At 45.9% G+C, this 14,227-nt stretch overlaps 1 protein-coding gene across 1 annotated transcript; it reads right to left on the reverse strand.

The window, feature by feature from the left end:
- Positions 1 to 208: 208 nt before the first annotated feature.
- On the reverse strand, positions 209 to 9,239 carry LOC308131293 (rho-related GTP-binding protein RhoE-like). The gene is made up of 5 exons (XM_080497978.1): positions 8,917 to 9,239; positions 7,680 to 7,767; positions 3,798 to 3,907; positions 3,585 to 3,710; positions 209 to 1,260 (listed from the first exon to the last, which is right to left on the reverse strand). The coding sequence occupies exons 1-5, from the start codon at positions 9,013 to 9,015 to the stop codon at positions 1,027 to 1,029; spliced, it is 657 nt and encodes a 218-aa protein (XP_080354104.1). The 5' UTR covers positions 9,016 to 9,239; the 3' UTR covers positions 209 to 1,026.
- Positions 9,240 to 14,227: the final 4,988 nt, after the last annotated feature.

The raw sequence follows: 14,227 nt of genomic DNA on the forward strand, positions 1-14,227 counted from the left end.
TTGTACTTCCTGGAATGTCCGGATGAGTTGGACCGGAATTGTCTTTATTCAGTGTATCACAGACGTCACAGGAGTCACGACCAGAACTCACTCCAATCGAGTCTTTACTCTGGTTTCAGCCTCAAGCTGTGTACTTCAGTGTGTATTTCTGTTTCCACTCCAGTAACCATCCTCTCACTCACACTGGGACTTTGAACGGAGACTAGGGTTAAACATAAAAAGGCTTTAATCCACTATTCAAGATTATAATTCACAGATCTTCTGATTGGAGGTATGACAGAAGGAAAATAAACATTTTTCAAGTGAAATCCATCTATTTAACATTGTAAAACCTTCATGAGGACCTTCAAACAACCGTTCAACTGGATAACTTACAAACACTGGTTCAATAATGGGTTAACATTTTTAAAAAAGACACTCGGCACGCGCCTTGCTTCACATGCCTTGCTTCACATGTCAAACATTCAAAAGGTTCCGTCAGACGTTTAAAACGAATTCGCTTAAAAGGGAAGTAAAAGCTGTTCTGCACTTTGAAAAGTGCAGAACAGAAACGCGTCTTAAAGAGTTGAAGCAAGCAGGAAAAACAGAACTATTATGGGACGTGAATATATAAAGAGAAAGGTTTCCTGACCGGAGCCTCCAGCAGGGGGCAGCGTCTTCATGTCTGCTTGGAAAGAGACTGAATGAAACGAGGGGGAATAGAATTATTTCTTCACATTCGACGACCAAGTAAATGCAGAATTGAAAGGATTAAAGTCTCTCATGCCGAAAACGATACAGAGCAAAACAAGCACACAAAAGGGATCGTCTGCATCTCGGGGATGAAGTTTGACGAGGCGTCCCAAACTTTTTCTTTTTGGAATATTTGAGTCTGTGTCCACGTCTCTGCAGTCCGCGATGGACGGAACTGATCAGGCTCTTTGATCCAGCCTCCTGCTCGTCCTCCGTATGGGACGTCCTCCAGAACATCTGTTTTCAGTCTTGGTGTCTGAAGTCCTACCCACCCCTCCCCCCCCCAAGAAATGCCTACATGATGGGACAGCCCTTGGTCTTGGTCTGCTTGTAGCACACGGTGGACACGTCCCCCCCGCCGTGAGACATCCTCTTGTCGGCCCGGGACTTCCTCCTCTTGGGGCGCTTGCCGCTCTTGTTCACGCAGGCCAGCGTGGCCATGTGGAAGATGTCCCTGATGCTGTTCTCCGACTGCAGGGACGAGCACTCCAGGTAGGGGGCGCACAGGTGCCGGGCCGTGTTGAAACCCTGAGGGGACGGAAGAGACGCTGTTAAGCCAGGGGGGTCAAAGTCATTTCAGGTGAGGGGCCACATCGACCTGATCTGACCTCTGGAGGCCCAACAAGTCAAACGTAACATGTTAAACTGCAGATATGGACAAATGTCAAAGTCTTTCCTTCTTTTGATCCTTTTGTAACTGCAAGAATTCGCCAGTCTATTCTGAAATTTACATATTAAAGTTAATCAGATATTATATTTGCAAAAAGGAAACAATATCTGTATTTGGATATCGTATTTTTATTCAGGATTAAAGCAATTTGTCATCATCTGGAAAGATTTTGGAGTTTATGTGTCTAAAGTATCACTTCACATAAATTGGACACCTTTATTGTGAAAGGTGTTGCATCATGTGACCCCCACAGACTGCATTAATTAATTCTGACCAAGGGCGGTTTTGAATGTCATTTTTGCCGATTTAGTGTTTTTAGATCAGCCTCTGTCAGTTTTCATATTTATACTTAAAAAAAATAAAAATCACATGGCGGCCGGATTAGATCCTCTGGCGGGCCGCTTCTGGCCCCCGGGCCTCATGTTGGACACCCCTGGTTTAGAGTTTTGAGGATTATATGTGACACAAAAAAAAAGTGTGTTTTCACAGTGAGGCTTGATTTGATGAAACGAGTTAACCAGGTTTCGCATTTTAATTCTTTGTGGAGGGTTTTCTTCTAAAGTGTGTCCTTTCACACTAAAAAGTGTGTTTCTCCAACCAGCCAATCAGAAATCAAACCCTATATAGTGTCATCGGGGGGTTTTTAGCCAATCACAATCAAGGTAGGCTCCTCCCCCTTTGACTCCTCCCACAATGATCCGCTCTGGCACATGGCGCCACGAGAGGAAGTACTTCCTTCCATCTTCCCATAGATGGGCGTGTGTGTGGGCGGAGCCAGTCCAGCTCACACAAGACACAGCAGATTCTGAATGCAGCTCCTAGCATCCGATATTCTAATGGAGGAAAAATCGAGGAGAAGCTTTGAAAACAACATTTTAGAACGTGAAAGTGTTGAAAAGCCGGATAATATAAGCCGTTTTAAACGATCCGATCTGCATTCGCCTCACAGACGGAGGAAAAAATCTGACGCTCCCGGTCACATTCTTTGGCGTCAATAAGCCGAACCACATTTTTTTTCCAAGCAGCTGCAGCTCGTCCACGAACACATTTCTCACATTCTTCCGCGGGTCCGTTTCTCCTACATTCCTGCAGGCGAACGGCATCCCTGCGCTCCTGACTGCACCTTAATGTAGGGCGTTCACGGTAATCCTGCCGCGGTCTCGGCGGCACGCACGATTCCACGGCCGGTTGATGGCCCCCCCACTGAGAGAGACCCGGGGGGGACCAGCTCACCCCCTCAACACGATGTGTGGGCAGAGGAATATATGACATATCCGCTTGAAACGTTTGTTCTCAACGGGCTGATGCTTCGTGGAGGAGAGAGGATGAGAGACGCGTGTCAAATCCAATCCAAACGAGAGAAAAACCAGTGGAAACGTAAAGAAAAGTCCACGTCTGCACAGCAAGGAAAGTGTCTACAGATGAAAATACCAGTCAAAAGCTGATAAGACGGTCTAAAGACAGTCCTGAAGAGAATCCAGACCTGATGTAAACCAGTTCAAACATAAAGGAAGCAGCTTAAACTTCAAACGTTTTTTTAAACAACTAGTCAAGGAACAGTCAAAATGTAATAAAACAATAGTCTTTAAGTCTTTAAAAAATAAGTTTGTCTACAATTCAAACGAGGCAGTGGTTTTCTGTAGTTTAGAGCAGGTTTGGTCTGGGGTTCTGTCGTTTCTTAAAACCGGCTTTAATCTAGTTTTATGTTGTTTTTACCTTGCTTGGTTTTCTGTAGTTTAGCCTGAGTTCAGTCTAGTTTTCTGTAGTTCAGGTTGGGTTTGGTCTAGTTTTCTATCGTTTCTTAAAAGAGGCTTTAATCTAGTTTTGCCTGAGTTTAGTCTGATTTTCTGTAATTTAGACCAGGTTTTGTCTGTTTTTCAGTAGTTTGGGCTGGGATGCATATTATTCTGTAGTTTAGACTTGGTTTAGTCTGGTTTTCAGTCATTTAGACCAGGTTTAGGCTGGTTTACAGTAGCTTAGATGTGGTTTAGACAGGTTTTCAGTCATTTAGACCAGGTTTAGGCTGGTTTACAGTAGTTTGGACCAGGTGCAGAACCCAACTGCAAACAGTTGCAAGGGGTTGAAACTCTTCCAACGGTGGTTCGGTTTGAGAAACGACGAGCAGCCAGGTCTTCACATGGAGACTAAAGGCAGTTTGTTCTGGCGAGACCCCGACACCCACCTGGTCATACGACACCGGAGTCTGTCTGGTGTGAGACCTGGTGAAGAGCTCCGTCCGAAGGTCCAGTTTGCACCCGACCAGCAGCATCTTGGTGTTGGGACAGAACTCCTCCACCTCGCCTCTCCACTGCACAGGAGGAACAAGCAGACTGAGGGAAGGGAACTTCAAGATCGTCAAGGGAACGTCAAGATCAGCCTTCTTTCACTCTCTCACCTTCTTGAGGACGCTGTCCAATGTCTCTGGTCTGCTGATGTCGAAGCAAATGAGGACGGCGTCGGCGTCAGGGTACGACAGAGGACGCACGTTGTCGTAGTACGGAGACCCTTCAGTGGAAAGACGGCAAAGTTTGTTAGTTTTTTTACACCAGAGCTTCACTGGCCTAGATTCTATATTTTCTCTATAAGTGAAATCCATTTGCTCGTTTTACAGTCGCGTGAATACCTCCTCCTGGCTGTAGGACGGGGATTTCACATGACAACAAAGGGACATTTATTGTGGAGAGAGAAGGCCGATACCTAATAGCAGTCAGTGGGTTTGAGTTTACTGAGCAACTGATATCGATATGTGTACAAACAGCCGTCTTATTTTCAGCCACTATCGTAATCCAGTCCTCGTAAAACACCCTTAACCACTTGGGTACCACTGAAAATCAAACTTCTCATCCAAACCACTGGAACACACAGGTATGGTGGAGGGAGCATAATGCTCTGAGGCTGCAACCAGTTTCCTTTTCATTCGAGCAGCTCTCTGCGTGTTTTAAGAAGTCGACCTGCGACGCAGATGTAGATCCGATCACGGATGCAGAAAACTTAACGAGTTCCAGAGGATTTTTCAAATACTTTTTCTGGTCCGCCTTTTTAATCATAAGTCAACATGTGGAGAAAAACAAAAAAACAAAAGTTGATTTTCCTTGTGGCTGATTTCAAAGACTGCTTAAACAGGGAACACGGAAACAACCTTTGCTATACAAACACGTCCAACAGCCGCGGGATTCTCAGGCCTCTCGCTCGGTGACCGTCATCGGGCCACTTTCTCCGTTGAAACCCTGATCGGTCGCCTCTCAGAGCGACTGCCCGGCCTCATCAAGATGTTTTGGGGCTCTGATGAGATCCAGATGCTCCTCGGAGGAGGAGGAGGAGGAGGAGGACCGGCCTTGAACCGGCTCTCGCTCCTCACACTCCCATCAAATTCACACAAATACTGATTTAAGGAGACGCCTGACGCCCAAAGACTCGCGTCCAATTTTTTTTTTTTTTTGGGGGGGGGGGGGGGGCTCCGTGTTCAAGCAAGTGATGAGATCTTCTCACATCTGGCACGTTTCTGTCGTTAAACGCAGCGGCGGCTCTCGTTTTCACAGGGCGGGGTCTGGAGGGTGAAGGGTTTTTCCACAAGAATGCATGAGGGAGAGGGAAAAAAATGCTGAATTCATAAAAAAAAGAAGAGAAGACATATTTTTCTCTTTTTGTTCCTCGACGGCTTGAACTTGCTTTTTTGTTCCCATCGTTTTCTTTTGCGGTCACGACAATCCTGAGGTAAATGGAGATTTGTCCTCAGAATAAATCGGTAGAAGATGCTTGCCGTTGACGTCTCGTGCGCTCTCTCTCGTCGTACATCGTGCAGCATCGTTCACGATGCACGCAACGTCTGAATTTCTTTTCTGCAAGTCCTTCAGCCTTCATGTGGAAACATGGCAGGGCTGCATGAGACGATGGGTTCGTCCGAAACGTCCCTCCCTCCTACTGATCTATAGACTTTACCTGAAGGCCCTGGATGATGTCACGGGGTTAAGGAAAGGGGTTAGGAGGCTTCGTGAAGGGGTTAAGGAAAGGTGTGAGGAGGCTTCGTAAAGGGGTTAGGAGGCTTCGTAAAGGGGTTAAGGAAAGGGGTTAGGAGGCTTCGTAAAGGGGTTAGGAGGCTTCGTAAAGGGGTTAAGGAAAGGGGTTAGGAGGCTTCGTAAAGAGGTTAGGAGGCTTGGTAAAGGGGTTAAGGAAAGGGGTGAGGAGGCTTGGTAAAGGGGTTAGGAGGCTTCGTGAAGTGGTTAAGGAAAGGGGTGAGGAGGCTTCGTAAAGGGGTTAGGAGGCTTCGTAAAGCGGTTAAGGAAAGGGGTGAGGAGGCTTCTTGAAGGGGTTAAGGAAAGGCGATCACGTCGGACCGCACTTTCAATTCGTGACGTCATAATAATCCGACGGCGGCTCAAGTTAGTGACGCCTCCTGTGGCGGGGGAAAGAAGTTTTTCCGCGCTTTTGGGTTTTAGATGATTTAAAGTTGTTCAATGCAGAATATTGCTTTGGTAACTTAAATGATCTGCTCCTTTTCCCACCATCGTGATTTTACGTAAACGCTCGGATGAGCGGGTCCCTTTAAATGTTGTCGCTGCAAGGAAATCTGGGGCAGCATGATAAAGGAAGCATCAGTGTTTCCTAAGCTAAAGGAGGCTCTAGAGGAAGCATCAAGCCTCCTTTCCTTTGCTCATTGAGAATTCGGACGGTCCTTATCATGGCCGTAACACAAAACACTTCCGGGATTCAGGGAAAGTCAATAGAAAAGGAAAGAGGAGGGACATTTCAGACGTACCCCGACGTGTTCGGAACGTTGTGAAACGCTACAGACGCGTACGACCGGCGGTCGTCAGTGATCTGCATCTCAGGTGTCGCCTGGCTGAAGCTCTGCCTGCACACGGTCTGTCCAAGGAGTCCGGGCACGTGACTCCAGAGCTATGCTTCATCCCAGTCTGTGTGTGTGTGTGTGTGTGTGTGTGTGTGTGTGTGTGTGTGTGTACGAAATTCATATGTTGGCTGCAGTGAAATCCGACTCTGGTTTCTCTCCAGCGCCCCGGCCTACATTCCAGACGGACGGCGTCACAGACTTTCTGGGGAACTTGCGAGTATTGCAGGAATTACAGCTTACACCCTGTTTCACAACAGTCAGCCCACCCACCGACCCCAAGACACCCCCCCCCCCCCCCCCCCCCCCCCACCCCCACCCCCCCCCACCCCCACCACCACCACCAATCTCTTTGCTGCACCACACTGAGTCATCCAGGGTCCTCATGCCCTCACCAGCAGCTTCAGGGGCAAGAGAGGGACAAGTCACAGCTTTACAAACAGAGGTGGATTCTGTTCCCAGTGGGGGGGCTGGAAAATGCAGGGTGGGGTGGGCGCGGATGATCGTATCGGGAGTTTTTACTTTTTGAGAAATGTGACACCCCCCCCACCCCCTCCGTCACTTCATTGTTCAAATAAAGCAGCAAAACTGCAAAAAGTCAAGACAAAGAGCATGGAGACACTGAACTTAATACGGTCAATCTTTGTCTTCTTTGTTGTATTTATGGGACCAGTGGAGCTTCATAGGAGGGGCTCACGTGTTGTCATAATACTTTTATGTATTTCCATCACAGATGGATGTTTGGCTGCGACTCTACCGGCGAGAGCAATAAAAAAAATTAATTAAACAAAAACTAGGAAGTGGGGAAACACAGTCCGAGTGGGAAATGTGTCCCAGAAAGACGAGGGACTTTAAGATCTTCGTTTTATCTGGCGGCAGATCAGAGTCGCTCGCTTCCTCATTACTTTCTCAATAATGAAAATGAACAATGGCGAGTCATCAGTTGTTGATGTCCAGATCGGGATTTCTATGTTTCGTCGGAATCACACACACGTCATGTTTTCTCCTGAATTTTAAAGGATTCGCCAGCAAACATCTGAACCGGGAGGCACCCGGAGAACTCATGGTCCCTAATGTGATCCAGATCGAGCTGGAAGTTTAATCCATCCGTCTCCGTCCCGTCGTCTGCCTTTAAAAACAGTCAATAAGTACAAATCCATCCACGTGTTCCTGAGTTGTCCTGTGAACCAACCAACGGCTGTGAACACGTGAAATAATCTAGAGAACCGCCAGAACCCTTTGATGAAGTGCCATATAAAGGTAAAACTCCGAATTCTGGGGTTAAAGTTCGACTTTGATGTGGGATTTTGACTTCGTGTGATGAGCAGCTTTGAGGACACGGTTCGGAGTGGTGGCGATTGGACAGGGGAACTTCAAAGTGTCCTGGACTGTCTCAAAGATTCTGCCTTCCCCTATAGTGTCTGTCCTCACCTGAGGTGTCCCACAGCCGAAGCTCCACCCGCTGGATGTCCAGGTCGAAGCTGGCCGTGTAGTTCTCGAACACGGTGGGCACGTAGCACTGCAGAGGACAGGGCGAGACAGGACAGTCAGGATGGGACGGGACCGGATACGGCCAGACGGGACAGAATGGTCCGGATAGACAGGACAATACAGGACTGGACAGACAGGACAGTTAGGACAGAACAGGAACGTTGAGAGAGGACAGGATGAGAGAAGATGCTCAGGACAGGCAGGATGGGATGGGACAGACAGGACGAGACAGACAGGACAGGTGAGGGCAGGACAGAGAAAACAGGACAGGACAGTCAGGACAGATAGGACAGGACAGGCAGGACATACAGGACAGTTAGGTCAGGACAGTCTGGACAGGACAGGATCAGGGCGGGACACAATGGAACACTTAGGACAGATAGGACAGGTCAGGACAGGACAGATAGGACTATCAGAACAGACAGGACAGGTGAGGACAGGACAGAGAAAACAGGACACGACAGTCAGGACAGATAGGACAGGACAGACAGGACAGTTAGGTCAGGACAGTCTGGACAGGACAGGACAGGACAAGATGGAACAATTAGGACAGATAGGACTGTCAGGACAGACAGGACATGATCAGGACGGTACAGGACACGATGGAACAATTAGGACAGATAGGACTGTCAGGACAGACAGGACAGGACAGTATGGACAGGACAAGATCAGGATGGGACAGGACACGATGGAACACTTAGGACAGGACAGACAGGAGAGTTAGGTCAGGACAGATAGGACAGGACAGACAGGACAGCTAGGTCAGGACAGGATCATGACGGGACAGGACATGATGGAACACTTAGGACAGTCAGGACAGGACAGTTAGGACAGATGGGACAGGACAAGATGGAACACTTAGGACAGGACAGGACAGGACAGTTCGGACAGGAGCATGACGGGACAGGACAAGACGGAACACTTAGGACAGTCAGGACAGGACAGGACAGTCTGCACAGGACAGGATCATGATGGGACAAGATGGAACACTTAGGACAATTAGGACAGGACAGGACAGGACAGGACAGTTAGGACAGGATCATGACGGGACAGGACATGATGGAACACTTAGGACAGTCAGGACAGGACAGGAAGGGACAGGTGAGATCCTGGAACAGCGGCGCTGCTCCCCCCCCCCCCTCCCTCCCTCCCTCCCCCCCGGCCGGAGACGTGTTACCTCGGGGAAAGTGTCCTTGGCGAAGACGCTGAGCAGCGCAGTCTTCCCACACTGGCTGTCCCCCACCACCACCATCTTACACTTCACCTCGGACCCCATGAGGAGCCGCTGCGGGGGGAAGATCCAGGCTCTTCCCGGAGCTTCCTGGCACTTCTTCCCGGGGCAGACGAGAGTCGCAGCGGGGGGGGGGGGGGGGGGGGGGAGGTGACGCTGGCTAGCGGAGGACCGGAGGACCGGAGGACCGGAGAGGGACGATCCAGGCTCTTCCAGGCGGTGCTGACGGTGCCTTGGCCGCTCGTGGAGGACTGTCCTCCGTCTCCAGACTCACACTGAACCCGCTGCTCTCACTCCGGCTCGGGAGGGCGGTGCTGCTGGAAAATCCTGGAATTCCAGGGCTGAACCGTCTCCAGGGAACACAAACCCCCAACCTCCGGGAACCAGAGCAAGGCAGGGCATTCCTGCTAAAACCCTCCATCCTGGGGAGGAGCACTTAAACAACAAACAAACAAACAAACAAACAAACAAAAAATCACAATTTGAAGGATTAAGGCTCTTAAACGTTACGTGTAATTCGAAAAAAACCAGTGTAAAAACCCACATCCCACATGGAAAGAACCTATATAAACATATGTTTTAATATAGGTTTTGATATAGGTTTTTAATATATGTGACATATATAAAATTGGCATAAATGCACATATATATGCATACAGGTACCTATATAGGTACATATATGCACGTATATGTTCTTCTTGCATAATTGTTTTTTAGTTAGTTCTTAGTTTTTGCCTTGAGAATGTATGACAATGTATGACATGTGTGTATATATATATATATATATATATATATATATATGTATACAAAGAAGCAGTACAGGAGACCTATATGGCCTGTATATTCACATATATGCACCTCAATTTTGCCTATATGTCGCATATATACAGCATATATGTGCATATAAACTGCTTATAGGTTTCAGATATGCGCATATATCCTCGTATAGGTTCTTTCCATCCCACATGGAATATACACTATACGAGGATATATGCGCATATATGAAACCTACAAGGAGTTCATATGCACATATATGCTGCATATATGCATATATATACAAAATTGAGGTGCATATATGTGAATATACAGGCCATATAGGTCTCCTGTACTGCTTCTTTATTTCCACATATATTTAGCCTACATATCTCACTTTGGCAACTGTCATACATTATCAAGGCAATAACTAAGAACTAACTAAAAAATCAATTATCCAAGAAGAACATATAGTTGCATATATGCACAAATACATACGTGCATATATGTACCTATGTAGGTACCTGTATGCACGTATATGTGTACATACATGTGCATTTATGTACATATAATATAGGAAAACACATACACAAACACAGGAAGACACATATATGAAAAACCTATATGTTTATATAGGTTCTTTCCATGTGAGAAGAAAATAATGTGGATGTTTTGGTCCTCAAATGTCCTCAAGTGTCTTTACTGATGATCATCATGTCTTGTTTTTTTTCCATTTTAACTGTAAAAACAAAATCTTTGTTATTCTTAAACGTGCTATACTAATAAAGTTGACTTAATGAAGCACAGAGAAAACCCAAGAAATCATTGAAAAGTGTATAAAAAAAAGAGAAAAAAAAGGAGAAAGACCTGATTGAAAGCCTTTAAACTGTAGAAACCAAGCATGATTTAAGGTTAAAAATAAATAAATTAAAAATTAAGCCCTTCTTTGTCTGCATTATTAAACGTTTAATTCACCACAAGCTGCTGTAGGATTTATGAAATCATAGCGATGATATGAGGAGTACTTTTTGCAGGTTTATATGTGTGTGTTGTGCAGCTCCGTGTTTCAGTGACTCAGTTCTGAACCATCAACCATGTTGATGTTTTTGGTGGGTTTTGTTTTGTTTTTTTCCACAAAGGGGGAAATCAGTGGAGGGAAAACGGGTGATTTTGGACCACCTTGGTGCTTCAGAAAAAACAAAAAACAACAAACATCGTCCCAACCAATATGTAATTTCAAGCTATGTGATGATGATAAATGAAGAATTAAAACTTCCCGGCCTCCTGTGGTCCAGATCCCCTTCGTTTGTTGTGTGGTGACCTGCAAACAATTTGCCCTCCACTTTGTGAGACGACCATTCAAATAAAGAGAGAGAGAGAGAAAGACATAAAGAGCAGTTCTGTCCGTTTCCCACATGGAAAGAACCTATAAAAACATATATCTTTTAATATAGGTTTTGATGTAGGTTTTTAATATATGTGACATATATAAAATTGTCAGTTTTCCTAAATTATATGTACATATATGTAAATATGTGTACACATATACGTGCATATATGTACCTATATAGGTACATATATGCACATATATATGTGTGCATATATGCACCTATATGTTCTTCCTGCATAATTGTTTTTTAGCGAGTTCTTAGTTATTGCCTTGATAATGTATGACAGTTGCCAAAGTGAGATATATAGGCTATACACACATATATATATATATATATATGTGTGTGTGTGTGTGTGTGTGTGTGTGTGTGTGTGTGTGTGTGTGTGTAAATAAAGAAGCAGTACAGGAGACCTATATGGCCTGTATATTCACATATATGCACCTCAATTTTGCATATATACGCATATATGTAGCATATATGTGCATATAAACTGCTTATAGGTTTCATATATGCGCATATATGAAACATATAAGCAGTTTATATGCGTATATAGGTTTTTAATATATGTGACATATATAAAATTGGCCGTTTTCCTACATTATATATACATTTATGTACATTATATGTACATAAATGCACATATATGTACACATATATGTGCATACAGGTACCTATATAGGTACATATATGCACCTATATGTTCTTCTTACATAATTGTTTTTAGTTAGTTCTTAGTTATTGCCTTGAGAATGTATGACAGTTGCCAAAGTGAGATATTTTGCCTATATGTGGCATATATACGCATATATGTGCATATAAACTCCTTATATGTTTCATATATGCGCATATATCCTCATATAGGTTCCTTCAAGACGAGGCTGAGATCTCAGGTGCTGGTGGAGAGTTTTGAAGGGACCAACAACCCGGCTCCATTTCCGCGGCGGTTTTCTAAAGTGTGACTAACCGTTGGTGACAGACTGTCCTGTCCTGCAGCGGGATCTCTTTGCGAGAGGGTCGTTATACCGCGGAGAGGGTGCGTTTGCTTTTATCGTGCTGAGAAAGAGCAGCGATTGATGCCTGGAGGGGGTCACGCAAACCCCCCCCCCCCCCCTCCCTCCACCCCTCCCCTGGTTATGTTAACATCATGTGCCATTTAGCAGTTAGTATCAGCTGACTGGCTTGAAGAACATCAGCCTAATGGAGTCCAGAGCCTCTTAAAACGGAGCAGGGAAAATGTGGGTCAGTCCTTGAGGACTCGTCCCCTCGTCCCCCCCGTCCCCCCCGTCCCCCCCCCCCCCCCCCCCCCCCACCAGGGTCCTTGCTGCTGATCCACATGGCTGTGCTTCGGCAGGCTGTAGGTGCGAGTCCTCTCTCCGGCTGTGGCGTTCCACCGCTCTGTGGTTCCGGCCTGTGTATATGTACATATATGTGTACACATATACATGCATACAGGCACCTATATAGGTACATATATGCACGTATATATGTGTGCATATATGCACCTATATGTTCTTCTTGCTTAATTGTTTTTTAGTTAGTTCTTAGTTATCGCCTTGATAATGTATGACAGTTGCCAAAGTGAGATATATAGGCTATATATATATATATGTGTGTGTGTGTAAATAAAGAAGCAGTACAGGAGACCTATGTGGCCTGTATATTCACATATATGCACCTCAATTTTGCCTATATGTCGCATATATACGCATATACACAGCATATATGTGCATATATGTGCATATAAACTGCTTATATGTTTCATATATGCGCATATATCCTCGTATAGGTTCTTTCCATGTGGGGTTGTCATCGTGGGCTCCAACTGTAACCAGATGGTGGGCCGTGAGCTGGTGGAGGTGGAGGGGGGAGGGGGCCCCGGGGACCCCGGCTATTCCCTCCGTACGCCCACGCGCTGGAGATAGACGCCTCTAATGTTCGTTAATTACAGCCCAGCATCTCTGATTAGACACACACTCCGGAGAAACCGTCGTCGGTAAACGTCCCATTCGTTCGGCAAACTAAACTCTGACACTGAGAGAAAGATCCGTTTGTTCTTCCGTGTGAGATAAGAACTGAGGATAGTGACCAGAGACAGGACTGGATGTCCTCTCTCACCCCCAGTCGGGCGTTAAAACCATAATGTTTCAGGTTCTGTTATATTTCTGACCGTTATCCTTCGCTTCACTCGCCAACGATCCACCTGAGCGAGGAGGAGGAGGAAGTCCCTCGAGTCTCTCCCGATATAAATGAGCCAAAGTTCTAAAAGATGACCCTCTAATGGAGAAAGACGTGTCGTTTGCTCGACGTGGACTCAAACCACAGTTCTGGGGCGATCGATGCACGCGGGGCTGAAGACGAGCCCGTCGGAGGCCGTCGCTCCTCGCCGTCTCCAGCAGTGAGGTCCAGACGGTGGACGTCGTGTACCAGAGATAAAGCAAGCCGTGGTCTCCGCGTGACGCTCTCCTATCTTTATTTTGACGGCAGAGAGCGGCGTTCTCACGGCGGAGACGCGTCCATGAAGGCGTGGGAATTTACCGCCCCCGTCTACGGTCCAGGCAGAAGGTCGTGACGATCTCCACTGATGTTTCTGTCAGTTTCCACGGTGACACATCGCGTCTGTGACGTTCACGCCTTCGTCACTCGAGGAGCCTGAGACCCTCATTTACCTTCAACACTGCCTCAGTTTTTGTTTTTTTGTTTTTTATAGATTCAACAAGCTGCTTAAACGTTCCCCAGAGGAAACTGGGCAACTCACATGGAAAGAACCTATATAAACATATATGTTTTAATATAAGGTTTTCAATATATGTGACATATATAAAATTGGCTGTTTTCCTATATTAAATGTACATATGTGTACACATACATGTGCATACAGGTACCTATATAGGTACATATATACATGCATATATGTGTGCCTATATGCACCTATATGTTCTTCTTGCATAATTGTTTTTTAGTTACTTCTTCGTTATTGCCTTGATAATGTATGACAGTTGCCAAAGTGAGATATATAGGCTATATATATATATGTGTGTGGAAATAAAGAAGCAGTACAGGAGACCTATATGGCCTGTATATTCACATATATGCACCTCAATTTTGCCTACATG

This window comes from Blennius ocellaris (assembly GCF_963422515.1).
Source record: "Blennius ocellaris genome assembly, chromosome: 6".
Taxonomy (NCBI): Eukaryota; Metazoa; Chordata; class Actinopteri; order Blenniiformes; family Blenniidae; genus Blennius; species Blennius ocellaris.

What these genes read in the sequence shown, in the direction of transcription:
- LOC308131293 (XM_080497978.1), bottom strand. Translation starts at nt 9,015, where the DNA reads ATGGGGTCCGAGGTGAAGTGTAAGATGGTGGTGGTGGGGGACAGCCAG. An exon ending in TCGGCTGTGGGACACCTCAG is followed by an intron (nt 3,908 to 7,679) that starts GTGAGGACAGAC and finishes TTTCCACTGAAG; the next exon opens with GGTCTCCGTACTACGACAAC. An exon ending in TGGACAGCGTCCTCAAGAAG is followed by an intron (nt 3,711 to 3,797) that starts GTGAGAGAGTGA and finishes CCTCCTGTGCAG; the next exon opens with TGGAGAGGCGAGGTGGAGGA.